The sequence below is a fragment of the Salvelinus alpinus genome, chromosome 14 (assembly GCF_045679555.1).
Source record: "Salvelinus alpinus chromosome 14, SLU_Salpinus.1, whole genome shotgun sequence".
NCBI lineage: Eukaryota > Metazoa > Chordata > Actinopteri > Salmoniformes > Salmonidae > Salvelinus > Salvelinus alpinus.
In genome coordinates, this window is record NC_092099.1 from 15,172,364 (window position 1) to 15,198,448 (window position 26,085).

The window sequence follows — 26,085 nt, forward strand, 5'->3', positions numbered from 1 at the left end:
CAGAGCAGCTCATAGATTACTGCACCTGTACATAACCCATCTACAATTTAGCCCAAACAACTACCTCTTTACCTACTGTATTTATTAATTTATTTATTTTGCTCCTTTGCACCCCATCATCTCTGTCTCTACTTTGCACTTTCTTCCACTGCAAACCAACCATTCCAGTGTTTTTTAGTTTTTATTTTACTTGCTGTGTTGTATTCACTTCGCCTCCATGGCCTTTTTATATTTTTATTTATTTATACATATATTTGTTTGCCTTCACCTCCCTTATCTCACCTCACTTGCTCTCATTGTATATAGACTTATTTTTTTCACTGTATTATTGACTATATGTTTGTCTTACTCCATGTGTAACTATGTGTTGTTGTATGTGTCGAACTGCTTTGCTTTATCTTGGCCAGGTCGCAATTGTAAATGAGAACGTGTTCTCAATTTGCCTACCTGGTTAAATAAAGGTTAAATAAATAAAAATAAAATAAAATCTACCTGGAACCCTACTAATTCCACGACTGGTCTATCGACGTCACCGCACGAAGAGGCAAAAACAGACTTACCCCCATCGCGACGTCCCCCAAAGGTTAACTTGCTAGCCCCGGTCTGCTAACTGCTAGCTTGCCTGCCCCGGTCTGCTAACTGCTAGCTTGCCAGCCCCGGTCTGCTAACTGCTAGCTTGTTTAGCCCCGGCCTACTAACTGTTAGCTTGTTAGCATCGGCCTGCTAACTGTCTGAATCGCCGTGTCCCCAGTCAGCCCAACCACTCACTGGACCCATACAGTGAGGGAAAAAAGTATTTGATCCCCTGCTGATTTTGTACGTTTGCCCACTGACAAAGAAATTATCAGTCTATAATTTTAATGGTAGGTTTATTTGAACAGTGAGAGACAGAATAACAACAAAAATATCCAGAAAAATGCATGTCAAAAATGTTATAAATTGATTTGCATTTTAATGAGGGAAATAAGTATTTGACCCCTTCTCAATCAAAAAGATTTCTGGCTCCCAGGTGTCTTTCATACAGGTAACGAACGGAGATTAGGAGCACACTCTTAAAGGGAGTGCTCCTAATCTCAGTTTCTTACCTGTATAAAAGATACCTGTCCACAGAAGCAATCAATCAATCAGATTCCAAACTCTCCACCATGGCCAAGACCAAAGAGCTCTCCAAGGATGTCAGGGACAAGATTGTAGACCTACACAAGGCTGGAATGGGCTACAAGACCATCGCCAAGCAGCTTGGTGAGAAGGTGACAACAGTTTCTGTGATTATTCGCAAATGGGAGAAACACAAAAGAACTGTCAATCTCCCTCAGCCTGGGGCTCCATGCAAGATCTCACCTCGTGGAGTTGCAATGATCATGAGAACGGTGAGGAATCAGCCCAGAACTACACAGGAGGATCTTGTCAATGATCTCAAGGCAGCTGGGACCATAGTCATCAAGAAAACAATTGGTAACACACTATGCCGTGAAGGACTGAAATCCTGCAGCGCCCGCAAGGTCCCCCTGCTCAAGAAAGCACATATACATGCCCGTCTGAAGTTTGCCAATGAACATCTGAATGATTCAGAGGACAACTGGGTGAACGTGTTGTGGTCAGATGAGACCAAAATTGAGTTCTTTGGCATCAACCCAACTTGCCGTGTTTGGAGGAGGAGGAATGCTGCCTATGACCCCAAGAAACCATCCCCACCGTCAAACATGGAGGTGGAAACATTATGCTTTGGGGGTGTTTTTCTGCCAAAGGGACAGGACAACTTCACCGCATCAAAGGGACGATGGACGGGGCCATGTACCGTCAAATCTTGGGTGAAAACCTCCTTCCCTCAGCCAGGGTATTGAAAATGGGTCGTGGATGGGTATTCCAGCATGACAATGACCCAAAACACACAGCCAAGGCAACAAAGGAGTGGCTCAAGAAGAAGCACATTAAGGTCCTGGAGTGGCCTAGCCAGTCTCCAGACCTTAATCCCATAGAAAATCTGTGGAGGGAGCTGAAGGTTCGAGTTGCCAAACGTCAGCCTCGAAACCTTAATGACTTGAAGAAGATCTGCAAAGAGGAGTGGGACAAAATCCCTCCTGAGATGTGTGCAAACCTGGTGGCCAACTACAAGAAACGTCTGACCTCTGTGATTGCCAACAAGGGTTTTGCCACCAAGTACTAAGTCATGTTTTGCAGAGGGGTCAAATACTTATTTCCCTCATTAAAATGCAAATCAATTCATAAAATTTTTGACATGCGTTTTTCTGGATTTTTTTGTTGATATTCTGTCTCTCACTGTTCAAATAAACCTACCATTAAAATTATAGACTGATCATTTCTTTGTCAGTGGGCAAACGTACAAAATCAGCAGGGGATCAAATACTTTTTTCCCTCACTGTATGTTCACTTGGCTACGCATGCCTCTCTCTAATATCAATATGCATTACTGTCCTCGTTAGTGATTACTGTCTTATTTCACTGTAGAGCCTCTTGCCCTGCTCAATATGCCTTAACCAACCATGTTGTTCCACCTCCTACATATGCGATGACATCACCTGGTTTAAACATCTCTAGAGACTATATCTCTCTCATCATTACTCAATGCCTAGGTTTACCTCCAATGTACTCACATACTACCTTACCTTTGTCTGTACACTATGCCTTGAATCTATGCTATCGAGCCCAGAAACCTGCTCCTTTTACTCTCTGTTCCGAACGTGCTAGACTGCCAGTTCGTATAGCCTTTAGCCGTACCCTTATCCTAACTTCTCCTCTGTTCCTCTGGTGATGTAGAGGTTAATCCAGGTCATGCAGTGCCTAGCCCCACTCCTACTCCCCAGGAGCTCTCATTTGTTGACTTCTGTAACCGTAAAAGCCTTGGTTTCATGCATGTTAACATTAGAAGCCTACTCCCTAAGTTTGTTTTACTCACTGCTTTAGCACACTCTGCCAACCCGGATGTCTTAGCCGTGTCTGAATCCTGGCTTAGGAAAACCACCAAAAACCATGAAATCTCCATCGCTAACTATAAAATTTTCCGCCAAAATAGAACTGCCAAAGAGAGCGGTGTTGCGATCTACTGCAAAGATAGCCTGCAGAGTTCTGTATTACTATCCAAGTCTGTACCCAAACAATTTGAGTTTCTACTTCTAAAAATTCACCTTTCCAGAAACAAGTCTCTCACTGTTGCCGCTTGCTATAGACCTCCCTCTGCCCCCAGCTGTGCCCTCGATACCATATGTGAATTGATTGCCCCCCATCTATCTTCTGAGCTCGTGCTACTAGGTGACCTAAACTGGGACATGCATAACACCCCGGCCATCCTACAATCTAAGCTTGATGCCCTCAATCTCACACAAATTATCAATGAACCTACCAGGTACAACTCCAAATCCGTAAACACGGGCACCCTCATAGATGTCATCCTAACTAACTCGCCCTCCAAATACACCTCTGCTGTTTTCAATCAAGATCTCAGCGATCACTGCCTCATTGCCTGCATCCGTAATGGGTCTGCGACCAAACGACCACCCCTCATCACTGTCAAACGCTCCCTAAAACACTTCTGCGAGCAGGCCTTTCTAATCGACCTGGCCGGGGTATCCTGGAATGACATTGACCTCATCCCGTCAGTAGATGATGCCTGGCTATTCTTTAAAAGTGCCTTCCTCACCATCTTAAATAAGCATGCCCCATTCAAAAAATGTAGAACTAGGAATAGACATAATCCTTGGTTCACTCCAGACCTGTCTGCCCTTGACCAGCACAAAAACATCCTGTGGCGTTCTGCATTAGCATCGAATAGCCCCCGTGATATGCAACTTTCCAGGGAAGTTAGGAACAAATATACACAGGCAGTTAGGAAAGCTAAGGCTAGTTTTTTCAAACAGAAATTTGCATCCTGTAGTACTAACTCAAAACAGTTCTGGGACACTGTAAAGTCCATGGAGAATAATAGCACCTCCTCCCAGCTGCCCACTGCTCCGAGGCTAGGAAACACTGTCACCACCGATAAATCCACTATAATTGAGAATTTCAATAAGCATTTCTCTACGGCTGGCCATGCTTTCCACCTGGCTACCCCTACCCCGGTCAACTACCCGGCATCCTCCACAGCAACCCGCCAAAGCCCCCACCATTTCTCCTTCACCCAAATCCAGATAGCTGATGTTCTGAAAGATCTGAAAAATCTGGACCCCCTACCAATCAGCCGGGCTAGACAATCTAGACCCTCTCTTTCTAAAATTATCTGCCGAAATTGTTGCAACCCCTATTACTAGCCTGTTCAACGTCTCTTTCGTATCGTCTGAGATTCCCAAAGATTGGAAAGCTGCTGCGGTCATCCCCCTCTTCAAAGGGGGTGACATTCTAGACCCAAACTGCTACAGACCTATATCTATCCTACCCTGTCTTTCTAAGGTCTTCGAAAGCCAAGTTAACAAACAGATTACCGACCATTTCGAATCCCACCGTACCTTCTCCGCTATGCAATCTGGTTTCAGAGCTGGTCATGGGTGCACCTCAGCCACGCTCAAGGTCCTAAACGACATCATAACCGCCATCGATAAGAGACATTACTGCGCAGCCGTATTCATCGACCTGGCCAAGGCTTTCGACTCTGTCAATCACCACATTCTTATTGGCAGACTCGACAGCCTTGGTTTCTCAAATGATTGCCTCGCCTGGTTCACCAACTACTTCTCTGATAGAGTTCAGTGTGTCAAATCGGAGGGCCTGTTGTCCGGACCTCTGGCAGTCTCTATGGGGGTGCCACAGGGTTCAATTCTCGGGCCGACTCTCTTCTCTGTATACATCAATAATGTTTCTCTTGCTGCTGGTGATTCTCTGATACACCTCTACACAGATGACTCCATTCTGTATACTTCTGGCTCCTCTTTGGACATTGTGTAAACTAACCTCCAGACGAGCTTCAATGCCATACAACTCTCCTTCCGTGGCCTCCAACTGCTCTTAAATGCAAGTAAAACTAAATGCATGCTATTCAACCGATCACTGCCCGAACCTGCTCGCCCGTCCAGCATCACTACTCTGGACGGCTCTGACTTAGAATATGTGGACAACTACAAATACCTAGGTGTCTGGTTAGACTGTAACCTCTCCTTCCAGACTCACATTAAGCATCTCCAATCCAAAATTAAATCTAGAATCAGCTTCCTATATCGCAACAAAGCATCCTTCAATCATGCTGCCAAACATACCCTCGTAAAACTGACCATCCTACCGATCTTCGACTTCGGTGATGTCATCTATAAAATAGCCTCCAACACTCTACTCAATAAATTGGATGGAGTCTAACACAGTGCCGTCTGTTTTGTCACCAAAGCCCCATATACTACCCACCACTGCGACCTGTACGCTCTCGTTGGCTGGCCCTCGCTTCATACTCGTCGCCAAACCCACTGGCTCCAGGTCATCTACAAGACCCTGCTTGGTAAAGTCCCTCCTTATCTCAGCTCGCTGGTCACCATAGCAGCACCCACCTGTTGCACGCGCTCCAGCAGGTATATCTCTCTGGTCACGCCCAAAGCCAATTCCTCCTTTGGCCGCCTTCCAGTTCTCTGCTGCCAATGACTGGAACAAACTACAAAAATCTCTGAAACTGGAAACACTTATCTCCCTCACTAGCTTTAAGCACCAGCTGTCAGAGCAGCTCACAGATTACTGCACCTGTACATAGCCAATCTATAATTTAGCCCAAACAACTACCTCTTCCCCTACTGTATTTAATTATTTAATTATTTATTTAGCTCCTTTGCACCCCATTATTTCTATTTCTACTTTGCACATTCTTCCACTGCAAATCTACCATTCCAGTGTTTTACTTGCTGTATTGTATTTACCTTTACCTTTTTTGCCTTTACCTCCCTTATCTCACCTCATTTGCTCACATTGTATATAGACTTATGACTGTATGTTTGTTTTACTCCATGTGTAACTCTGTGTTGTTGTATGTGTCGAACTGCTTTGCTTTATCTTGGCCAGGTCGCAATTGTAAATGAGAACTTGTTCTCAACTTGCCTACCTGGTTAAATAAAGGTGAAATAAAAATGTATAAAAAAAATAATAATAAGTCACTTATAGCCTTATAGAAATCAAATCAAATGTATTTATATAGCCCTTCTTACATCAGCTGATATCTCAAAGTGCTGTACAGAAACCCAGCCTAAAACCCCAAACGGCAAGCAATGTAGGTGTAGAAGCACGGTGGCTAGGAAAAACTCTTTAGAAAGGCCAAAACCTAGGAAGAAACCTAGAGAGGAACCAGGCTATGAGGGGTGGCCAGTCCTCTTCTGGCTGTGCCGGGTGGAGATTATAACAGAACATAGCCAAGATGTTCAAATGTTCATAAATGACCAGCATGGTCAAATAATAATAATCACAGTAGTTGTCGAGGGTGCAGCAAGTCAGCACCTCAGGAGTAAATGTCAGTTGGCTTTTCATAGCCGATCATTAAGAGTATCTCTACCGCTCCTGCAGTCTCTAGAGAGTTGAAAACAGCAGGTCTGGGACAGGTAGCACGTCCGGTGAACAGGTCAGGGTTCCATAGCCGCAGGCAGAACAGTTGAAACTGGAGCAGCAGCACGGCCAGGTGGACTGGGGACAGCAAGGAGTCATCATGCCAGGTAGTCCTGAGGCATGGTCCTAGGGCTCAGGTCCTCCGAGAGAGAGAAAGAAAGAGAGAAAGAGAGAATTAGAGAGAGCATACTTAAATTCACACAGGACACCGGATAAGACAGGAGAAGTACTCCAGATATAACAAACTGACCCTAGCCCCCGACACATAAACTACTGCAGCATAAATACTGGAAGCTGAGACAGGAGGGGTCAGGAGACACTGTGGCTCCATCCGATGAGGGCCAAACAGAAAGGATATAACCCCACCCACTTTGCCAAAGCACAGCCCCCACACCACTAGAGGGATATCTTCAACCATCCTGAGACAAGGCCGAGTATAGCCCACAAAGATCTCCGCCACGGCACAACCCGAGGGGGGGCGCCAACCCAGACAGGAAGATCACGTCAGTGACTCAACCCACTCAAGTGACGCACCCCTCCTAGGGACGGCATGAAAGAGCACCAGTAAGCCAGTGACTCAGCCCCTGTAATAGGGTTAGAGGCAGAGAATCCCAGTGGAGAGAGTGGAACCGGCCAGGCAGAGACAGCAAGGGCGGTTTGTTGCTCCAGAGCCTTTCCGTTCACCTTCACACTCCTGGGCCAGACTACACTCAATCATATGACACACTGAAGAGATGAGTCTTCAGTAAAGACTTAAAAGTTGAGACCGAGTCTGCGTCTCTCACATTGATAGGCAGACCATTCCATAAAAATTTAGATCTATAGGAGAAAGCCCTGCCTCCAGCTGTTTGCTTAGAAATTCTAGGGACAATTAGGAGGCCTGCGTCTTGTGACCGTAGCGTACGTGTAGGTATGTACGGCAGGACCAAATTGGAAAGATAGGTAGGAGCAAGCCCATGTAATGCTTTGTAGGTTAGCAGTAAAACCTTGAAATCAGCCCTTGCCTTAACAGGATGTAAGGGCTGTCGCTCTCCTCATCCTCGGACGAGGAGAGGAGAGAAGGATCATCAGACCAATATGCAGCATTCGGGAAATAAGCCATCTTTATTTGAACACGATGGCAACACGAAACAAAACACTTACAAATTTACAAAACAAGAAAACGACGTTGACGAAACCTGAACATAAACTTACATAACTAAACGTAAACTCACGGACAGGAAACAGACGACATCAAAAATAAACGAACAGCCAAACAGTCCCGTATGGTACATACATACAACGACACAGGAGACAATCACCCACAAACAAACAGTGAGAACGCCCTACCTAAATATGACTCTTAATTAGAGGAAAACGCAAACCACCTGCCTCTAATCAAGAGCCATACCAGGTCACCCAAAACCAACATAGAAACAGATAACATAGACTGCCCACCCAAAACACATGCCCTGACCTAAACACATACAAAAACAACATAAAACAGGTCAGGACCGTTACAGAACCCCCCCCTCAAGGTGCGAACGCCGGGCGCACCAGCACAAAGTCCAGGGGAGGGTCCGGGTGGGCAGTTGACCACGGTGGTGGCTCCGGCTCTGGATGCTGTCCCCACACCACCATAGTCACTCCCCGCTTCTGTCTTCCCCTCCCAATGACCACCCTAAAACTAACATCCCCTAAATGAACGGCCAGCACCGGGAGAAGGGGCAGCACCGGGACAAGGGGCAGCACCGGGACAAGGGGCAGCACCGGGACAAGGGGCAGCACCGGGACAAGGGGCAGCACCGGGACAAGGGGCAGCACCGGGACAAGGGGCAGCACCGGGACAAGGGGCAGCACCGGGACAAGGGGCAGCACCCGGATAAGGACCAGCACCCGGATAAGGACCAGCACCGGGATAAGGGGCAGCACCGGGACAAGGGGCAGATCCTGGCTGAGGGACTCTGGCAGGTCCTGGCTGAGGGACTCTGGCAGGTCCTGGCTGAGGGACTCTGGCAGGTCCTGGCTGAGGGACTCTGGCAGGTCCTGGCTGAGGGACTCTGGCAGGTCCTGGCTGAGGGACTCTGGCAGGTCCTGGCTGAGGGACTCTGGCAGGTCCTGGCTGAGGGACTCTGGCAGGTCCTGGCTGAGGGACTCTGGCAGGTCCTGGCTGAGGGACTCTGGCAGATCCTGGCTGAGGGACTCTGGCAGGTCCTGGCTGAGGGACTCTGGCAGGTCCTGGCTGAGGGACTCTGGCAGGTCCTGGCTGAGGGACTCTGGCAGGTCCTGGCTGAGGGACTCTGGCAGGTCCTGGCTGAGGGACTCTGGCAGGTCCTGGCTGAGGGACTCTGGCAGGTCCTGGCTGAGGGACTCTGGCAGGTCCTGGCTGGACGGACTCTGGCAGGTCCTGGCTGGACGGACTCTGGCAGGTCCTGGCTGGACGGCTCTGGCAGGTCCTGGCTGGACGGCTCTGGCAGGTCCTGGCTGGACGGCTCTGGCAGGTCCTGGCTGGACGGCTCTGGCAGGTCCTGGCTGGACGGCTCTGGCAGGTCCTGGCTGGACGGCTCTGGCAGGTCCTGGCTGGACGGCTCTGGCAGGTCATGGCAGGACGGCTCTGGCAGGTCATGGCAGGACGGCTCTGGCAGGTCATGGCAGGACGGCTCTGGCAGGTCATGGCAGGACGGCTCTGGCAGGTCATGGCAGGACGGCTCTGGCTGGTCATGGCAGGACGGCTCTGGCTGATCATGGCAGGACGGCTCTGGCTGGTCATGGCAGGACGGCTCTGTAGGGAGGAGAAGGAGAGACAGCCTGGTGCGTGGTCTAGGCACTGGCTGCGCTGGAGAGGAGGAAACAGCTGGAGAGAGAACCCGGAGAGACAGCCTGGTACGGGGGGCTGCCACCGGAGGACTGGTACATGGAGGTGGCACCGGGTATACCGGACCGTGAAGGAGGACACGTGCTCTTGAGCACCGAGCCTCCCCAACCCTACCAGGTTGAATGGTCCCCGTAGCCCTGCCAGTGCGGCGAGGTGGAATAGCCCGCACTGGGCTATGCAGGCGAACCGGGGACACCACCTGTAAGGCTGGTGCCATGTACGCCGGCCCGAGGAGACGTACTGGAGACCAGATACGTTGGGCCGGCTTCATGGCACTCGGCTCGATGCCCAACTTAGCCCTCCCAGTGCGGCAAGGTGGAATAGCCCGCACTGGGCTAAGCACGCGTACTGGGGACACCGTGCGCTTTACCGCATAACACGGTGTCTTACCAGTACGACGCCTTCTACCTCCACGGTAAGCACGGGGAGTTGGCTCGGGTATCCTACCCGGCTTTGCCACACTCCTCGTGTGCCCCCCCCCAAGAAATTTTTGGGTCTGACTCACGGGCTCCCAACCGCGTCGACGCGCTGCCTCCTCATACCAGCGCCTCTCAGCCTTCGCTGCTTCCAACTCCTCCTTGGGACGGCGATATTCCCCTGGCTGAGCCCAAGGTCCTCTACCATCCAGGATCTCCTCCCAAGTCCAGGAGTCCTTGTTGCTCTGTTGAGCATTCCCTTGCCGCTTGGTCTTAGCGTGGTGGGTGATTCTGTAAGGGCTGTCGCTCTCCTCATCCTCGGACGAGGAGAGGAGAGAAGGATCATCAGACCAATATGCAGCATTCGGGAAATAAGCCATCTTTATTTGAACACGATGGCAACACGAAACAAAACACTTACAAATTTACAAAACAAGAAAACGACGTTGACGAAACCTGAACATAAACTTACATAACTAAACGTAAACTCACGGACAGGAAACAGACGACATCAAAAATAAACGAACAGCCAAACAGTCCCGTATGGTACATACATACAACGACACAGGAGACAATCACCCACAAACAAACAGTGAGAACGCCCTACCTAAATATGACTCTTAATTAGAGGAAAACGCAAACCACCTGCCTCTAATCAAGAGCCATACCAGGTCACCCAAAACCAACATAGAAACAGATAACATAGACTGCCCACCCAAAACACATGCCCTGACCTAAACACATACAAAAACAACATAAAACAGGTCAGGACCGTTACACAGGAAGCCAGTGTAGGGAGGCTAGCACTGGAGTAATATGATCACATTTTTTGGTTCTAGTCAGGATTCTAGCAGCCGTATTTAGCACTAACTGAAGTTTATTTAGTGCTTTATCCGGGTAGCCGGAAAGTAGAGCATTGCAGTAGTCTAACCTAGAAGTAACAAAAGCATGGATTAATTTTTCTGCATCATTTTTGGACAGAAAGTTTCTGATTTTTGCAATGTTACGTAGATGGAAAAAAGCTGTCCTTGAAACAGTCTTGATATGTTCGTCAAAAGAGAGATCAGGGTCCAGAGTAATGCCGAGGTCCTTCACAGTATTATTTGAGACGACTTTACAACCATCAAGATTAATTGAGAAACAAAACATGCCAATTTGGAAAATAAGCCACAGGAGTTTTTTGAGCGAGAATTAAGACAACTTTTGAGACAACTTTTGAGTAGTAAGACATGTATAAAAGCAACAGATACCATTAAGAAGAATGGGCAAGAAGCGTCTTATATGGTGAGCTACCGGGTGGCTAGGACAGGCAAGCCCCATACTATTGTGGAGGACTTAATTCTTCCTGCTGCCGCGGATATGGCTGGGACAATGCTGGGGGAAAAGGCCAAAAAAACTATACAGACAATGCCTTCATCAACCAACACTGTTTCACAACACATCAGTGACATGGCAGGAGATGTTTTGAAACAATTACTGCTTTGCATACAAGTCAGTGAATTCTATGTGTTACAGCTGGATGAGTAAACAGACATGGCGGGCCTGGCACAGCTCCTGGTATATGTCTGTTACATTTATGGGGGGTCAATTAAGGAAGACACCCTCTTATGCAAACCACTGGAAACCAGAACAACAGGAGAAGATATTTTTAAAGTACTGGACAGCTTTGTGATATCAAATGGACTTTGTTAGTCAAGATGTGTTGGTATCTGTACTGATGGCGCAAAAGCGAAAGACCAGCTTAAAGTTTTCTTTACTGACCATCATTTTCACTTGTCTGACCGCTTGCATGATGACTAGTTTCTCACACGACTGGCCTATCTGGGTGATGTTTTTTCTCGCCTGAATGATCTGAATCTAGGATTACAGGGAATCTCCGCAACTATATTCAATGTGCGGGACAAAATCGAGGCTATGATTAAGAAGTTGGAGCTCTTCTCTGTCTGCATTAACAAGGACAACACACAGGTCTTTCCATCATTGCATGATTTTTTTGTGTGCAAATGAACTCAAGCTTACGGACAATGTCAAATGGGATATAGCGAAGCACCTGAGTGAGTTGGGTGTGCAATTACGCAGGTACTTTCCCGAAACGGATGACACAAACAACTGGATTTGTTATCCCTATCATGCCCTGCCTCCAATCCACTTACCTATATTTGAACAAGAGAGCCTCATCGAAATTGCAACAAGCGGTTCCGTGAAAATCGAATTTAATCAGAAGCCACTAACAGATTTCTGGATTGGGCTGTGCTCAGAGTATCCTGCCTTGGCAAATCGGGCTGTTAAGACACTGATGCCCTTTGCAACCACGTACCTATGTGAGAGTGGATTCTCGGCCCTCACTAGCATGAAAACTAAATACAGAGTGTGGAAAATAATTTAAGACTGAGACTCTCCAATACAACCCAACATTGCAGAGTTATGTGCATCCTTTCAAGCACACCCTTCTAATAAACCTGTGGTGAGTTATTCACAATTTTCGATGAACAAATAAGGTTTTATATGTAAGATGGTTAAATAAAGAGCAACATTATTGATTATTATTATATTATTATTTGTGGCCTGTGCCATAAAAGCTCTTTGTCACTTCCCACACCCCGGTTTGTGACAAAAACTCACACTCATTCTTATGTTTAATAAATATATCATTTAGTGTGTGTGTGGCAGGCTTACAATGATATCAAAAAACAAAATTTGAGAGTGTGCTGACCCTGGTGCTAGAAGATTACAGCAGCTTGAAGGTTGAATGTTTGAAGAGGTACGGGACTATAAAAAGTTTGGGACCACTGAGGATCTCTCTACATGTAGAATGAATGCAGTAATGCTTACAGACTGATATGGGTTGAGGCTAAAGCCAAGTAGTAGGAGTCTGTGGAGCATACATAGATAGGCCTAATCTACAGTACACCAGAAACCGCTGGATCCTAGCTGTGTGTGCCTGTGCTCTGGCGGGAGGGACTACACACTAGAATATCAATGCAGTATAAAGAGATCCAGAATTATTTTCAGAAGTTTGGACACTTCCCTCTTGTGTGTGTGCATGTGTGAGTGTCTGTGTATGCGTTTGTGTGTGTCTTGTTAAATCTCGGTGTAATCTGTCGTAATGCCTTCTTATCTGTAAAGACTACAGATTGAAGCGATTTGATCAACTCGTAAGTAACTCTGCCACAATCTGTTCATCCCCCAGTAATGCCATCATTAGTCAAATATGGCATGGAAAGCAAGCATAGATAGTTGAACATTTGCCCATTTCTCACCATTGATTCCTTACTGTGGTTTTGTAGCCTGTTGTCCTGTATACACGTCGGCTATTGTGGCCTACAGCAATAGGCTTTTACTTCAAATGAAGCTACATGAAACGTTTATTTTGTTCTGTCCTTTGAAATGCAGTGGGACACTGTGGAGCTTTTTGTGAGATGAAGGCTCATTTAAATGAGACTGCAGCAGTTGTAAAGCTTCTGAATGCTCATAACTGCCAGCTGGAGGTCTCAGCTGTGTATTTACATAGTCCTCAATGGCCACATTGATAAAGAGAGTACAGGGGGAGTAGGAGCGGTGCGTGGGTAAAATCACCAGGGAAGCCGTTGTTTTCTCTGTAACCTGTTAGTTCATTATGCCTTGCCACCGTGATATATAGGCCTGAGGCAGAGACAATAAGAAGACACAGTGGCAGAATAAATTCAACCACACCTTTGTTTCATCACAGCAACCTCTGTCAGGTGAAGTCCACTAAGCGTATTGCATGTAACAAACAGTTACATGACCTACAGCACTGTCAAGCAAGTTAATGTTTCCGACATTTTCGGACTACTAAACAACTATTGATTTAGAACCACAGAGAGTTACCGCAAGTCGAAAGAATATGAGCTGCCTCCACTACTCCAGCACAATTTCAACTTCAACATTTCAACATCATCTAATCACCTATGCTTAGTCTAATACAGTGACAACTAAAATATACCAAAAACAATTTAGTCCAATCAATGTCAGCTAAATATGATGTGGCTGTCCATGGTTCTGATTTCTCTGTGTGTTTGTGTATGTGCGTGCGTGCAAGTAGAAAAAACATGTTTATTCACCCTACATGTAGAGAAACGCCAATGTCATCCACCTATTTTTCATGTTTACGAAACGGTCTTTGACTCTGTCATACAGTACACACTTTGAGTTTTTGTTAGGCCTTTTTGTTTTCCTAGGTTACCTGGCTAAAATGCTTGCTCGCTAGCCTAAATACATTTTGTCTGCAACGATTAGCCAGCTGGTAAACATTAGCCTACGACATCTAGCTACATATGAATTTATAGTTGGATCAGAATCTCAGTTTATAATCATTGGCCAGTACAGAGAATTAAGTACAATCACAAGTCCAAATACCTATCTCCATCCATGGCTAATTTAGGAAAGGGATCATTTTAGCTAGCTAGCCACCAGAGAACAACAACACAACGAGATGCAACAATTCAAGTTTTGTCTGACAATTATGTTTTGCCTTTGATGTGATGTGATTTGGTGTGAAGCCAAATCCAGCCTGGTATCCCTTGACACTTTTTTTTGTGTGCGCCAGGACCATTCACAGATTTCACTCAGGCCAAATGCTCGATGGCTTCCCTTGCAACAATGTCATACTCTTTTTGACCATACAGCATCAGATAGATGGGCTACACATACAGAGACAGAGGGACGCTGTTTCGCTCGTTCGGATGCTTTCTCCAGTGAAATACATTCAGCCTCTTGCGAATTGAATGAAAATGATGAAACAGAGAGAGAGGAAAGATAGAATTGTTTTTTAAAATTATTATTATTTTTTTTTTTTGTAAAAAAAAATCTGGGGAAGACTGGCTTCCTTTGGCAGCCATGAATGCACACCAAGAGGGGGAGGGGGTCAAACACAGACACATAACACTACAATCCAAATAATTCTATTGACATAAACAGGTGACAGTAGTTGACAATGAACTGCATCTTGAATTGGATTGCATCGACACACTAAAATAAACCTTGTGGTGTTTAGGATTTGGCTTTTGTGGCTGGTTCCACCATGTCTAATTAAAAGACCGTTCTTCTGTCTTCTGTGTCTCTGTAGAAATATCGTCAGTGCATGGCTGGACTGCTTGCCCCACCCTATGGAGTTATGGAAAGTGGTGGACGTAGCACTGACAGTGAGTACGAGAACTACAGTGACATCAATAATGTTCACATACCGTAAAATGCTCCGTACTGGCCTACCTCTCGCCTTTAATATGAAATAAGCAATATCAGCAGTCTTAAAGTCAAGTCTAAGAATAGCCAGGTATCTTCCCCTCAGATAAGGTTTTGAAGTGAAATGACTAATGATGTTTTTCCTGAAGGCTAAAACACACACACACACTTCTTACTGTACAAATCTCCCTTGGGAACTGTCCGATGATATTATGTAACTCACTCCTCAAGGAGATTCTAGTCGACACATACGGTATCTACATTCAACATAGCATCGAGATTATGTATTGACATCTGTCTAAGTATATTTGTGAACATGAAGTATATTTGTGAACATGCACCAATTGTTGCAGATAAACAATTGCTGATGTACGGTATGGGATTTATTTTGTGTTGCTTTGGCTTTAAACTCAGGTTTCATTTTTTAGGAATGACAACAAGTGTCATTTTTCTATTTTCTTATTCAGGAATGTCTGACAAAGAGAACATAAGCAACAACTCTTTTGGATCCATCTCTAAACATCTGAATAAGGTACGGTAGTGTCTCCTGAACACAAAACTGAGACTTCATCATTATATATCATAATGATTTAGTTTCACCATCAAACATTGTCCACTATCATCATCATCCAAAAAGCACTGTATGATGTGGCAGTAACCATGTAATCTTGGCAGCCCAGAGACAGAATCTAGCGTAAACAACCAGCTACTCATCTGTGTACGAGAGATTAGTGACCACTTTATGTGAAGTGAGTATCATCCAGATTGAACACTGTTGTGAATGGCAGAGTGACAGTGGGTGGTAAAGTGATGGTTATTTACTCATATGTGCTTGCTGCTTACGTGGATCCTGATCTAACAACATCCTCTGCAGTTGCCAGAAGCTCGAAATAAGTCTGGAATGTGGAGTTTGTTTAAACTTTGACTAAATATAAACAAGGCTGCTGCTAAGACCTCGCTTCCGTTGGTGTGCATCATGTCCTTAATAGTTCCCGTTCCACCTTAACCCCGTTGGGACTTCCTTACCTCCATACATGTAACATGGTGCTACTCTGGAGGGGATTTCACTATTTATTGCGGCTTGGACTTTGTTCTTTTCAGACCAGCCAAAACATGTGCACTATAAATAACTACAAGGACAGTATAATTGAGTGTCTTCTTTTTTTTTTTGCAAACTCCCCTGCGGTTGTATTGTCTGCAAATTGTTGGCAAATATTGGCCTAACTCTCAGGCTCTACATATTCCAGTCACAGAAAAAAAACAAATGCGGTGACGTTGTTTTTGTTATGTAATTCATACCTTCAGTTAAAGCTGAGTGCATCCATCTATATGAATCGTAGACCAGTGAACCCAAACCCTATAGGCACAGAATGCATACATTCCCACAGTAATACATGAATTAAAGGAATCCAGAGTCCTCACTGAAGTGTACGGTACGTGTACATGCTGTAGCTTATGTATTCTTCATGAGTCCAAATGATCAGTGATGCATGTAGAAAGATCTTGAAACGTCACCTACAGTATATGGCCCCCTTTGAACTACATCCTTGTGTTCGTCCTCGCTTGTGTCATTTTATGACCGTCATAAGACGCTGCAGTGAGAAAAGAGCAGCGCTTAGCAACATTTTAATCAAGATGTTAAAGGGGGATGTGGCGTTAGTCCATTTCACCCTCATCGTAGGGTGAAAGAGTTGATGATGAATTTGTATGGTGGTTAAGCGTCTATGTAACTGTTGGTCATGGCTGTGAGAGTAATGATGTTCGAAAAGAGGTTATGTAGAGGTTGAACAGCAGTCATTATGTCCGCTCTGTGGTGCATAGTATGCTGGTTTAGTGCCTAGTCTCTGTTTGATTGTTCTCTGCTCTTGATGTTTTTACCTCATGAATACCACATCCATATAGTTCAAGGTGGTTTCTGTGCTGTGGGTTCAAGGGTTTGGGATGTAAGCACCAACACCTGCTTGTGAATCTCGTAAATAACTGCCCATTTAAACTTCTTCAGGATCGGTGGGTCCCCTGCGGGACGTTGAGCTAACGTAGGCTAATGCGATTAGCATGAGGTTGTAAGTAACACGAACATTTCCCAGGACATAGACATATCTGATATTGGCAGACAGCTTAAATTCTTGTTAATCTAACTGCACTGTCCAATTTACAGTAGCTATTACAGTGAAAGAATACCATGCTATTGTTTGAGGAGAGTGCACAGTTTTGAACATGAAAAGTTATTAATAAACGAATTAGGCACATTTGGGCAGTCTTGATACAAACTTTTGAACATAAATGTTATGGTTCATTGGATCAGTCTAAACCTTTGCACATACACTGCTGCCATCTAGTGGCCATAATCTAAATTGCAGCTGGGCTGGAATAATACATGATGGCCTTTCTCTTGCATTTCAAAGATGATGGTACAAAACAAATACAAAAGAACGGTAGTTTTTTCCTTTGTATTATCTTTTACCACATTCCTTTCACATTTACATAAACTTCAAAGTGTTTCCTTTCAAATGGTACCAATAATATGCATATCCTTGCTTCAGGGCCTGAGTTACAGGTAGTTAGATTTGGGTATGTCATTTTAGGTGAGAAATTGGGAAAAAAGTGTCCAATCCTGAAAGGTCCTGTTGATAGTGGAGGTTGTTAGTGGTAAAGAATACCTCTACAAAACACCTAATATCTGTCATCATTGAAAAACATAGGGAGGGAACTGTGACCATTCACTACAGTCTGTATCATGTCATAACATTGCTCATTTCCATGTCATGCCTGTACTTTATTTTGTGTTTTGTTTTCCAATCCATGATGTTTCCTTGTGTGTTTTTTTCAGTCATTGTCATGTCATTTTATTTTTCAGAAGTCATTAATTGAAAGCCCAGCCAAACTCCGTCCTAAATCCATTTCTCAGGTAGTAAAGACCATCACATCAGTAAAGGCCAACTCCTCTGTTTCTATTGTAAAGCTCTGCCTCTACTCCATCCTTCTATTCTCTCCCAACAGGTCCCATCTGAGAAGATCCTGCGAGCAGGGAAGGTTCTCCGTGATGCCATCCTCTCCAGAGCTCCCCACATGATCCGAGACAGGAAGTACCACCTGAAGACATACAGGTGGGTTGTATTATCTTGTGTACAGTACCGTGTACACCTGCTACTCTCATGTCAAAGAATTTGTACATCTGTGTGTGCATGTATTTTTTATGTCTGTTTTTTGCTGTATCAAATCAAATGTTATTTGTCACATGCGCCGAATACAACAGGTGTAGTAGACCTTACAGGGAAATGCTTACTTACAAGCCCTTAACCAACAATGCAGTTTTGTAACGAAAGTCGTCGGGAGAAGGAGAGGAGGACCAAAGTGCAGCGTGGTACGTATCCATAATACTTTTAATCAAGATGAATACACGAACAAAAACAACAAAACGACCAACGAACAGTTCTGACAGGTGCAACAAACACTAACCAGAAAATAACCACCCACAAAAAAAGCAGGAAAACAGGCTACCTAAGTATGGCTCTCAATCAGAGACAACGATAGACAGCTGCCTCTGATTGAGAACCATACCAGGCCAAACACATAGAAATAGAAATAGAAAACCTAGACCTACAACATAGAATTCACACCCACATCACACCCTGACCAAACTAAAAATAGAAACATACAAAGCAATCTACAGTCAGGGCGTGACAAGTTTTAAGAAAAATAAGTGTTAAAGTATTTACTAAAATAAAAGTTACAAAAAAAGAGAAAAAAAAGGAGAAATTAGAAAAATAACAAATAATTAAATAGCAACAATAAAATAACAGTAATGAGGCAATATACAGGGGTACTGGTACAGAGTCAATCTGTGGGGGCACAGGTTAGTCGAGGCAATTGAGGTAATATGTACATGTAGGTAAAGGGACTATGTATAGATAATAAACAGAGAGTAGCGTAAAATGGGGGTGGGGGGGGTCAATGCAAATAGTCCGGGTAGCCATTTGATTAGCTATTCAGGAGTCTTATGGCTTGGGGGTAGAAGCTGTTAAGAAGCCTTTTGGACCTAGACTTGGCGCTCTGGTACTGCTTGCCGTGCGGTAGCAGAGACAACAGTCTATGACTAGGGTGGCTGGAGTCTTGTCAATTTCTAGGGCCTTCTGCTGACACCGCCTGGTATAGAGGTCTTGGATGGCAGGAAGCTTGGCCCCAGTGATGTACTGGGCTGTATGTACTACCCTCTGTAGTGCCTTGCGGTCGGAGGCCGAGCAGTTGCCATACCAGGCGGTGATGCAACCAGTCAGGGTGCTCTCGATGGTGCAGCTGTAGAACTTTTTGATGGTCTGAAGATCCATTCCAAATCTTTTCAGTCTCCCGAGGTGGAATAGGCATTGTCGTGCCCTCTTCACGACTGTCTTGGTGTGTTTGGACCATGATAGTTCGATGGTGATGTGGACACCAAGGAACTTGAAGCTCTCAACTGGCTCCAATACAGCCCCATCAATAAGAATGGGGGCATGCTCGGCCCTCCTTTTCCTGTAGTCCACGATCATCTTCGTGGTCTTGATCACGTTGAGGGAGAGGTTGTTATCCTGGCACTACACTGCCAGGTCTCTGACCTCCTACCTATAGGCTGTCTCATCGTTGTCGGTGATTGTTGTGTCGTCGGCAAACTTAATGATGGTGTTGGAGTCATTCTAGGGACTATGGTGGTCTGCTTGAAAAAGGAACAGGTTGAAAATGTTAGTGAAGACACTTGCCAGTTGGACAGCGCATGCTCGGAGTACACATCCTGGTAATCTGTCTGGCACTACGTTCTTATGAATGTTGACCTGTTTAAAGGTCACACTCACATCGGCTACGGAGAGCATAATCACATAGTCGTCCGGAACAGCTGGTGCTCTCATGCATGCTTCAGTTTTTCTTGCCTCAAATCTCGCATAGAAGTAATTTAGCTCATCTGGTGTCACTGAGCAGCTCGCGGCTGTGCTTCCCTTTGTAGTCCGTAATAGTTTGCAAGCCCTGCCACATCCGACGAGCATCGCAGACAGTGTAGTAGGATTCATGTATTTATTTCCTGATGTGATATGTGTATCTCCTGCAGGCAATGCTGTGTGGGAACAGAGCTGGTGGACTGGCAGATGCAGCAGAGCTCCTCTGTTTACTCTCGTATTCAAGCAGTGGGCATGTGGCAGGTGCTGTTAGAGGAAGGTGTTCTCAACCACGGTGAGCCACAACAGTACAGTAGACAGTAGCTAAGGATACCCACCATCATTGTTAAGCCCTAGTTATTCTGTTGCTTTGACAAAGACAAAGTTTCTGAAGATGATCATTGATATCATGTGATTAGTGATTCATTTATGTCTTTCCCCCATTTTAAGGTCAACAATTAAAAATGTTTTGTGAAGCTTGCATTCAATTGCCACTCTCTGTTACACACGACAAGCTTCCATTCCTTCTGTCTCAAGGGGATTTATGGCTGATTTAAGAAGACATCGTCAAACCTGTTTAAACTTTATTTGGCACTTAATAGGCACTTACTATAGTATTTTTTAAATTTCACCTCTTGAGAAAACAACATGTTTTTTATGAAGTTGACAGAATGTTAAAATTAGATGAAAACAAACGTTTTTTCCTCCCACCAAGTTATACTTCTCAAAAGGCACCGAATTGGTGGAACGACCTGTGTGTGTGCCTGTGTGTGCGTGCATGTAAAAGAGGCTCCATTTCTACACCTCTAAATCTGTGTGATCTGTGTTGATATTGTGCTGCAGTGGACCAGGAGCTGACCTTCCAGGACAAGTATCTTTTCTACCGTTTCCTGGAGGATGAACAGGAAGACGCTCCCCTGCCCACCGAGGAGGAGACCAGGGAGAGCGATGAGGAGCTGCAGGATACCCTCCTCCTCCTCTCCCAGGTCGGCCCTGATGCCCACATGCGCATGATCCTGAGGAAACAGTAAGGACCAATCACAGAGATCGCCACCTGCTGGTATGATAGATATACAGTATCTGCAGGTTTGGCAGATATGTAAGATATGTAAAGATATGTAAGCTAAGTGCAAAGCTGATGCTAGCAAAGCTGATGCTAAAATCCTGTTCAAAGTGAATCAATTAGATTGTTGTCAAGGTCAAATTATTTTTTAATTGGTGCATATTTCCCCTTCCCCAGTCCAGAACAGAGGGCAGCTGATGATTTGGAGATCATTTATGAGGAGCTGCTTCATATAAAGGCTTTATCGCACCTATCCACCACTGTGAGTACAGATTTGGTTACAATAATAACCCATTGTAGGCCTATATCAGGTGTCAGCAACAGGTTTTGGATGTTTTTTGTGTGTTTTTTTTGGTCCCCAATGGTTTTAGTAAAAAAAATTGTGGGGGTAAAAAATGACAAAAAAATCACCAGGAATTCAGCAAAAATAACATGTGTTCAGTAAATCTGTTCCCAAGGATTCCTACTAATAAAAAGAGAGAAATATGTGATCGTGTCTCAATGTAATGAGGTGTGAAATTATTGTTATTTTAAAATATTTGTTTTGTTTTGTTTACTTGTGGTCAATTTGCAGTGTACAAATTATTATAATTATGCTCCAGCCCCCCGACCATCGGCATAAATCGGACCACGGCTGAATCTAGTTGCCTACCCGTGGCCTATATGACGTCACCTCTAACCTATCTGTTTTTCCTCTGCTTCTACAGGTAAAGAAAGAACTAGCCGGTGTCCTGATCTTTGAGTCCCATGCCAAAGCAGGAACAGTGTGTAAGTAGTATAACACTGTCTCCATGACCGGAGCTCAATCGATTTAACTTAATCAACGTGGCACGCAAGACATCATTTTATAAATGCATTATCTACATGGAGGCAGAAAGAAAATCCCAGATTATATACTAAATCCTTTGTTTTGTCTATTTCAGTGGAATTCTTTTAAATGTTTTGGTGGAAAACCTCTTTATAACCTCTTTACATTTCATTTTTGTTGTTGTAATCTTTCACTTGTTCAGTGTTCAATCAAGGGGAGGAAGGCACATCGTGGTACATCATTCTAAAGGGCTCTGTAAACGTTGTCATTTATGGAAAGGTACATTTTTTATATGATTTGAATTTTTCATCTCATACAATTGATCCCCATTTGACCAGTACAGCTCATCCCCATAGCTTATTATAGAATATATGAGTGTGTAAGAGTTATATAATATAAAATATGCCGTACATGCTCTCACTCACCTCTTTTTCCCTGCTGCACACATACATTCCTTGTTTCGCTTGTTTCACAAAGGGGGTTGTTTGCACGCTGCATGAGGGTGACGACTTTGGGAAGCTTGCTCTGGTCAACGATGCCCCCCGTGCCGCCTCCATTGTTCTACGAGAGGATAACTGCCATTTCCTACGTGTGGACAAGGAGGACTTCAACCGGATTCTCAGAGTGAGTTATCTGGGGAAGTTAGCATGGCCCTCCTCCACCTCTGCTCAGTGAAGTCCCACTATCCTTTTTCAATGGTATAGTCTCCCTCTATTGGTTGAGGTTCAGCATTGCAGAATGATGCCTACGTTAAAGGATATTCTACTTTCAACTTTGTGGTTCAATGTCGACAGATGTCTGTAGAAAAGGTACAGTATAAACCCTAAGGCCAAACTATCAGCTGTTAGCCTCTTGTCTCTCTACGTTCTCCCTCCACTGCCTATTGTTAGCCTGGTCCACGTACAGCCTGCATCAGACTTTGATAGGACATCAGGGTCTTGATTGTGTCTATTGAAAAGCGGATGGATGATGGTTATCTGTGTGATCCACAGAGGCAGGCTCTCTGTATTAGGCTCACTCAATCCTCTGTAAATCTCCTGTTGGCTCTGGCCTGATGGGCTGCTAGGCCAGACACGGGCTGCGTCCCAAATGGCACCCTATTCCCTATATAGTGCCGAACTTTTGAATAGAGCCCTATGGGCCTTGGTCAAAAGTATCGCACTACATAGGAAATTGGGTGCCATTTGGGATGATACCTCAGTCAAACTGCTGACCTCCGTCTCTCTGTCAGTACTAGCATACTAATCCACCAGGCGTACAGTACCATAGTCCTGATGAGATGATGTAGTCTGGCCTCAGGCCAGGGCTCATATTTAAGTCAGATAAATATACCAACTACTCCCCCCATATTATTTTGGCTGCTTGATGCGTGTACTGTAGGCCTATTCTGCAGGATTTGCTTGTACTATATTACCGATATATATTATTATAATATACAGTATATATAAACACTGTATATACACACCAGTTTATTAGGTACACCCATCTAGTACCAGGTCGGACCCCTTCTTTGCCTCCAGAATAGCGTTCCGAGATGCCGTTCTGCACACCACTGTTGTAGTCCACAGTTATTTGCCTGTTTGTGGCCCGCCTGTTAGCTTGACATTCTCCTTCGACCACTCAACAATGAGCTGTTTTCGCCGCCGCCTGGATTTATTTGGTTTGTCACACCATTCTCGGTAAACCCTGTAGTGCGGAGGCTGGCCGTTTCTGAGATACTGGAACCGGCGCGCATGGCACTGACGATCACACCACGATCAAAGTCGCTTAGGTCACTCGTTTTGCCCATTATAACGTTTAATCGAACAATAACTGAATGCCTCGATGACTGTCTGGGTGGTGTCCCTAATAAACAGGGTGGTGTACCTAATAAACTGTCCAATGTGTCTATATACATACATACATACATACATACATACATACATACATACATACATACATACATACATACATACATACATACATACATACATACATACATACATACATACATACATACATACATACATACATACATACATACATATATACATCTACAAAAATATATGGACGCCCCTTCAAATTAGTGGATTAAGCTATTTTAGCCACACCTGTTGCTGACAGGTGTTAAAAATCAAGCACACAGCCATGCAATCCCCATAGACAAACATTGGCAGTAGAATGGCCTTACTGAAGAACTCAGTGACTTTCAACATAGCACCGTCATAGGATGCCACCTTTCCAACAAGTCAATTTGTCAAATTTCTGCCCTGCTAGAGCTGCCCCGGTAAGTGCTGTTATTGTGAAGTGGAATCGTCTAGGAGCAACAAGCTTCTTGAAACGGGTCATATTTCTGATGATGTAATGAAGAATTTGTGCCTGTGTGTGTGTGTGTGTGTCCAGGACGTGGAGGCCAACACGGTGCGTCTGAAGGAACATGATCAGGATGTTCTGGTCCTGGAGAAGAGCCCCAGCAGCATCCAGACCTCCACCCACGGCACCACCACCACCCCCTCCCACTACAAGTAGCCTACTGAGCTAACTCTATCTGAATCACCTTTTCACCTAAACCACTTACTCTAGCAGCCCTGTTCAATAGAGGTAGATTCATATAGGAAGTTAAAGGGGACTGTAGGTGTGTAAGATACACTAACCTCACTCCCTTCAGAAAAGAGGAGGAGAAACTCTCCTGCAGGCACAGTTAGGGGAGTGTGGTTAGTGTGTGAGATACTCTCTTGAAAAGGATTTGTGAGTGGAAGAAGTGGGTGAGTTTGTGAGTTACTCTCTGCTAAAGGGTGTGGAGGTAGAGACTGGGCATCAGTTCTAGGGTAAGCCAAGGCTGTGACTGCGAGGCTGCAGACGTGTGTTATCTAGTAGCTAGACTTAATGGAGGTTGCTGCCAGTGACCGCGGCTGCAGTAATGGAGAGAGACACATTAATGGTAATGACTGAGAGATGTGCTCCCGGGGAGAAGGCAGGCCGCGCGGGTTACAATCACTCTGCCAGGGTTGGCCTCTAATCAACTACAGTGCCAGTCACATATGAAGAGTGTGAGGGTGTCAAGCACCTCTCCTTCCCCCATGGAGTGCCTGGCACACATTCTGTCCCAAATTCCACCCTATTCCCTATATAGTGCACTATTTTGTTTTCTACAAGGGCCCTATGGAGGAATAGGGTGCCATTTGGGGAACACACACCTTGTTTTCTGTCTCCCCTTAACTAACCAATCACAACAAGCCTGGCTGTGTACTGTGTTGATTCTTAAGGTCAAGTGGTGGTCTCTCCTTCTGTTTACCTATGGAGAGGCTTCCACACCCTCTCTCACACAGCCAGCCCCTTATAATCTTAAGCAAGGGTCTGGACCTCTTTTGACTGTAGTTTGGATTATTATCTAATGTAGTAATCACAGGCAGGTATTCAGATCACACAGTTCAGTGAAGTGTGGATGGAATAGGAACAGTAGTGAGAACTAGCAAGAACCTGTCTTGTTTAATTTATTAGGTGATTGATTGACACTGCCATTCCAGATACACTGTGATGTCAGGGGCACCAGAGAAGATTCTGGAGCACTTCCTGGAAATGATGCGACTGGACTCTCACCTCAACGAATCAGGTACGGGTAGTGCACTTTGCCCCTCCAATAACATCTCTGGCCACTGTGTACCGTTGTATTTCAGTGTAGGGACCAAATTACCATTATTTCAACCCTATGTGATATTGACTAATGTAGATGGATGTGTTGTGTTCGTTGTGGCTGTCGTGTTTAGATTGTCTCCTCTGTACCCTCAGAGAGAGAGCATTCATCCTATGTGCTGCTGCTGCTGACCTGTTTGTTCATGTCTATAATTAGCAGCGCATCACAGTGCTTATCTAATTACGCTTGGTTGTGTGGACTCTCCTGGCTGCTTTCATGCCCCAGCCGTCCACGGTGACAGAGCCATGTGTGATCAGGCCTATAATACTGTCAGCATGCTGGCCTGGCATCGTTTCATCTGACATCACAGGTGCCTCATTCTCTCTCGCTCTGGCTCTCTCTCTCTCTCTGCACAGACCCAGCTCTGGACGACTTTGTGCTCATGCACTGCGTCTTCATCCCTAACAGCCAGCTGTGCCCGGTGCTCATGGCCCAATATCCTTTCAGTCACTGGAAATAGCAAGTGAGCGTATATGTTTTTGTGGATTTCTACTAATGTGTATCAATATCCCTTATGTATCTTGTATGTATTAGGCATCCAAGAGTAGGATCCAAATCAGGATCTAGGATCAGGTCCCCCATGTCCAAATAGTCATATTAAATGTGACTTAAATGGCAAAACTGATCCTGAATCAACCCTGGA

General features: G+C 45.0%; 1 protein-coding gene and 1 long non-coding RNA gene across 5 annotated transcripts in view; one reads left to right on the forward strand and one right to left on the reverse strand.

Moving 5' to 3' along the window:
- The window catches only part of LOC139538495 (rap guanine nucleotide exchange factor 4-like), a 63,942-nt gene that overhangs the window by 30,071 nt on the left and 7,786 nt on the right, over positions 1–26,085 (forward strand). For 3 of the 4 annotated variants that reach the window (XM_071340604.1, XM_071340606.1, XM_071340608.1), the window contains 13 exons: positions 14,879–14,954; positions 15,462–15,526; positions 17,852–17,902; positions 17,995–18,101; positions 20,072–20,193; positions 20,742–20,925; positions 21,139–21,223; positions 21,669–21,729; positions 21,972–22,048; positions 22,247–22,393; positions 24,152–24,273; positions 25,276–25,361; positions 25,799–25,877. In XM_071340604.1, the coding sequence (XP_071196705.1) occupies positions 14,879–14,954; positions 15,462–15,526; positions 17,852–17,902; positions 17,995–18,101; positions 20,072–20,193; positions 20,742–20,925; positions 21,139–21,223; positions 21,669–21,729; positions 21,972–22,048; positions 22,247–22,393; positions 24,152–24,273; positions 25,276–25,361; positions 25,799–25,877 (1,262 nt within the window). The remainder of the gene's footprint in view (positions 1–14,878; positions 14,955–15,461; positions 15,527–17,851; positions 17,903–17,994; positions 18,102–20,071; positions 20,194–20,741; positions 20,926–21,138; positions 21,224–21,668; positions 21,730–21,971; positions 22,049–22,246; positions 22,394–24,151; positions 24,274–25,275; positions 25,362–25,798; positions 25,878–26,085) is intronic. The other variant, XM_071340605.1, reaches the window with a different exon arrangement.
- Positions 17,430–22,318, reverse strand: LOC139538498 (uncharacterized). Its single transcript, XR_011667745.1, has 2 exons — positions 22,195–22,318; positions 17,430–20,914 (listed from the first exon to the last, which is right to left on the reverse strand). It is a non-coding gene; the product is annotated as an uncharacterized lncRNA (long non-coding RNA).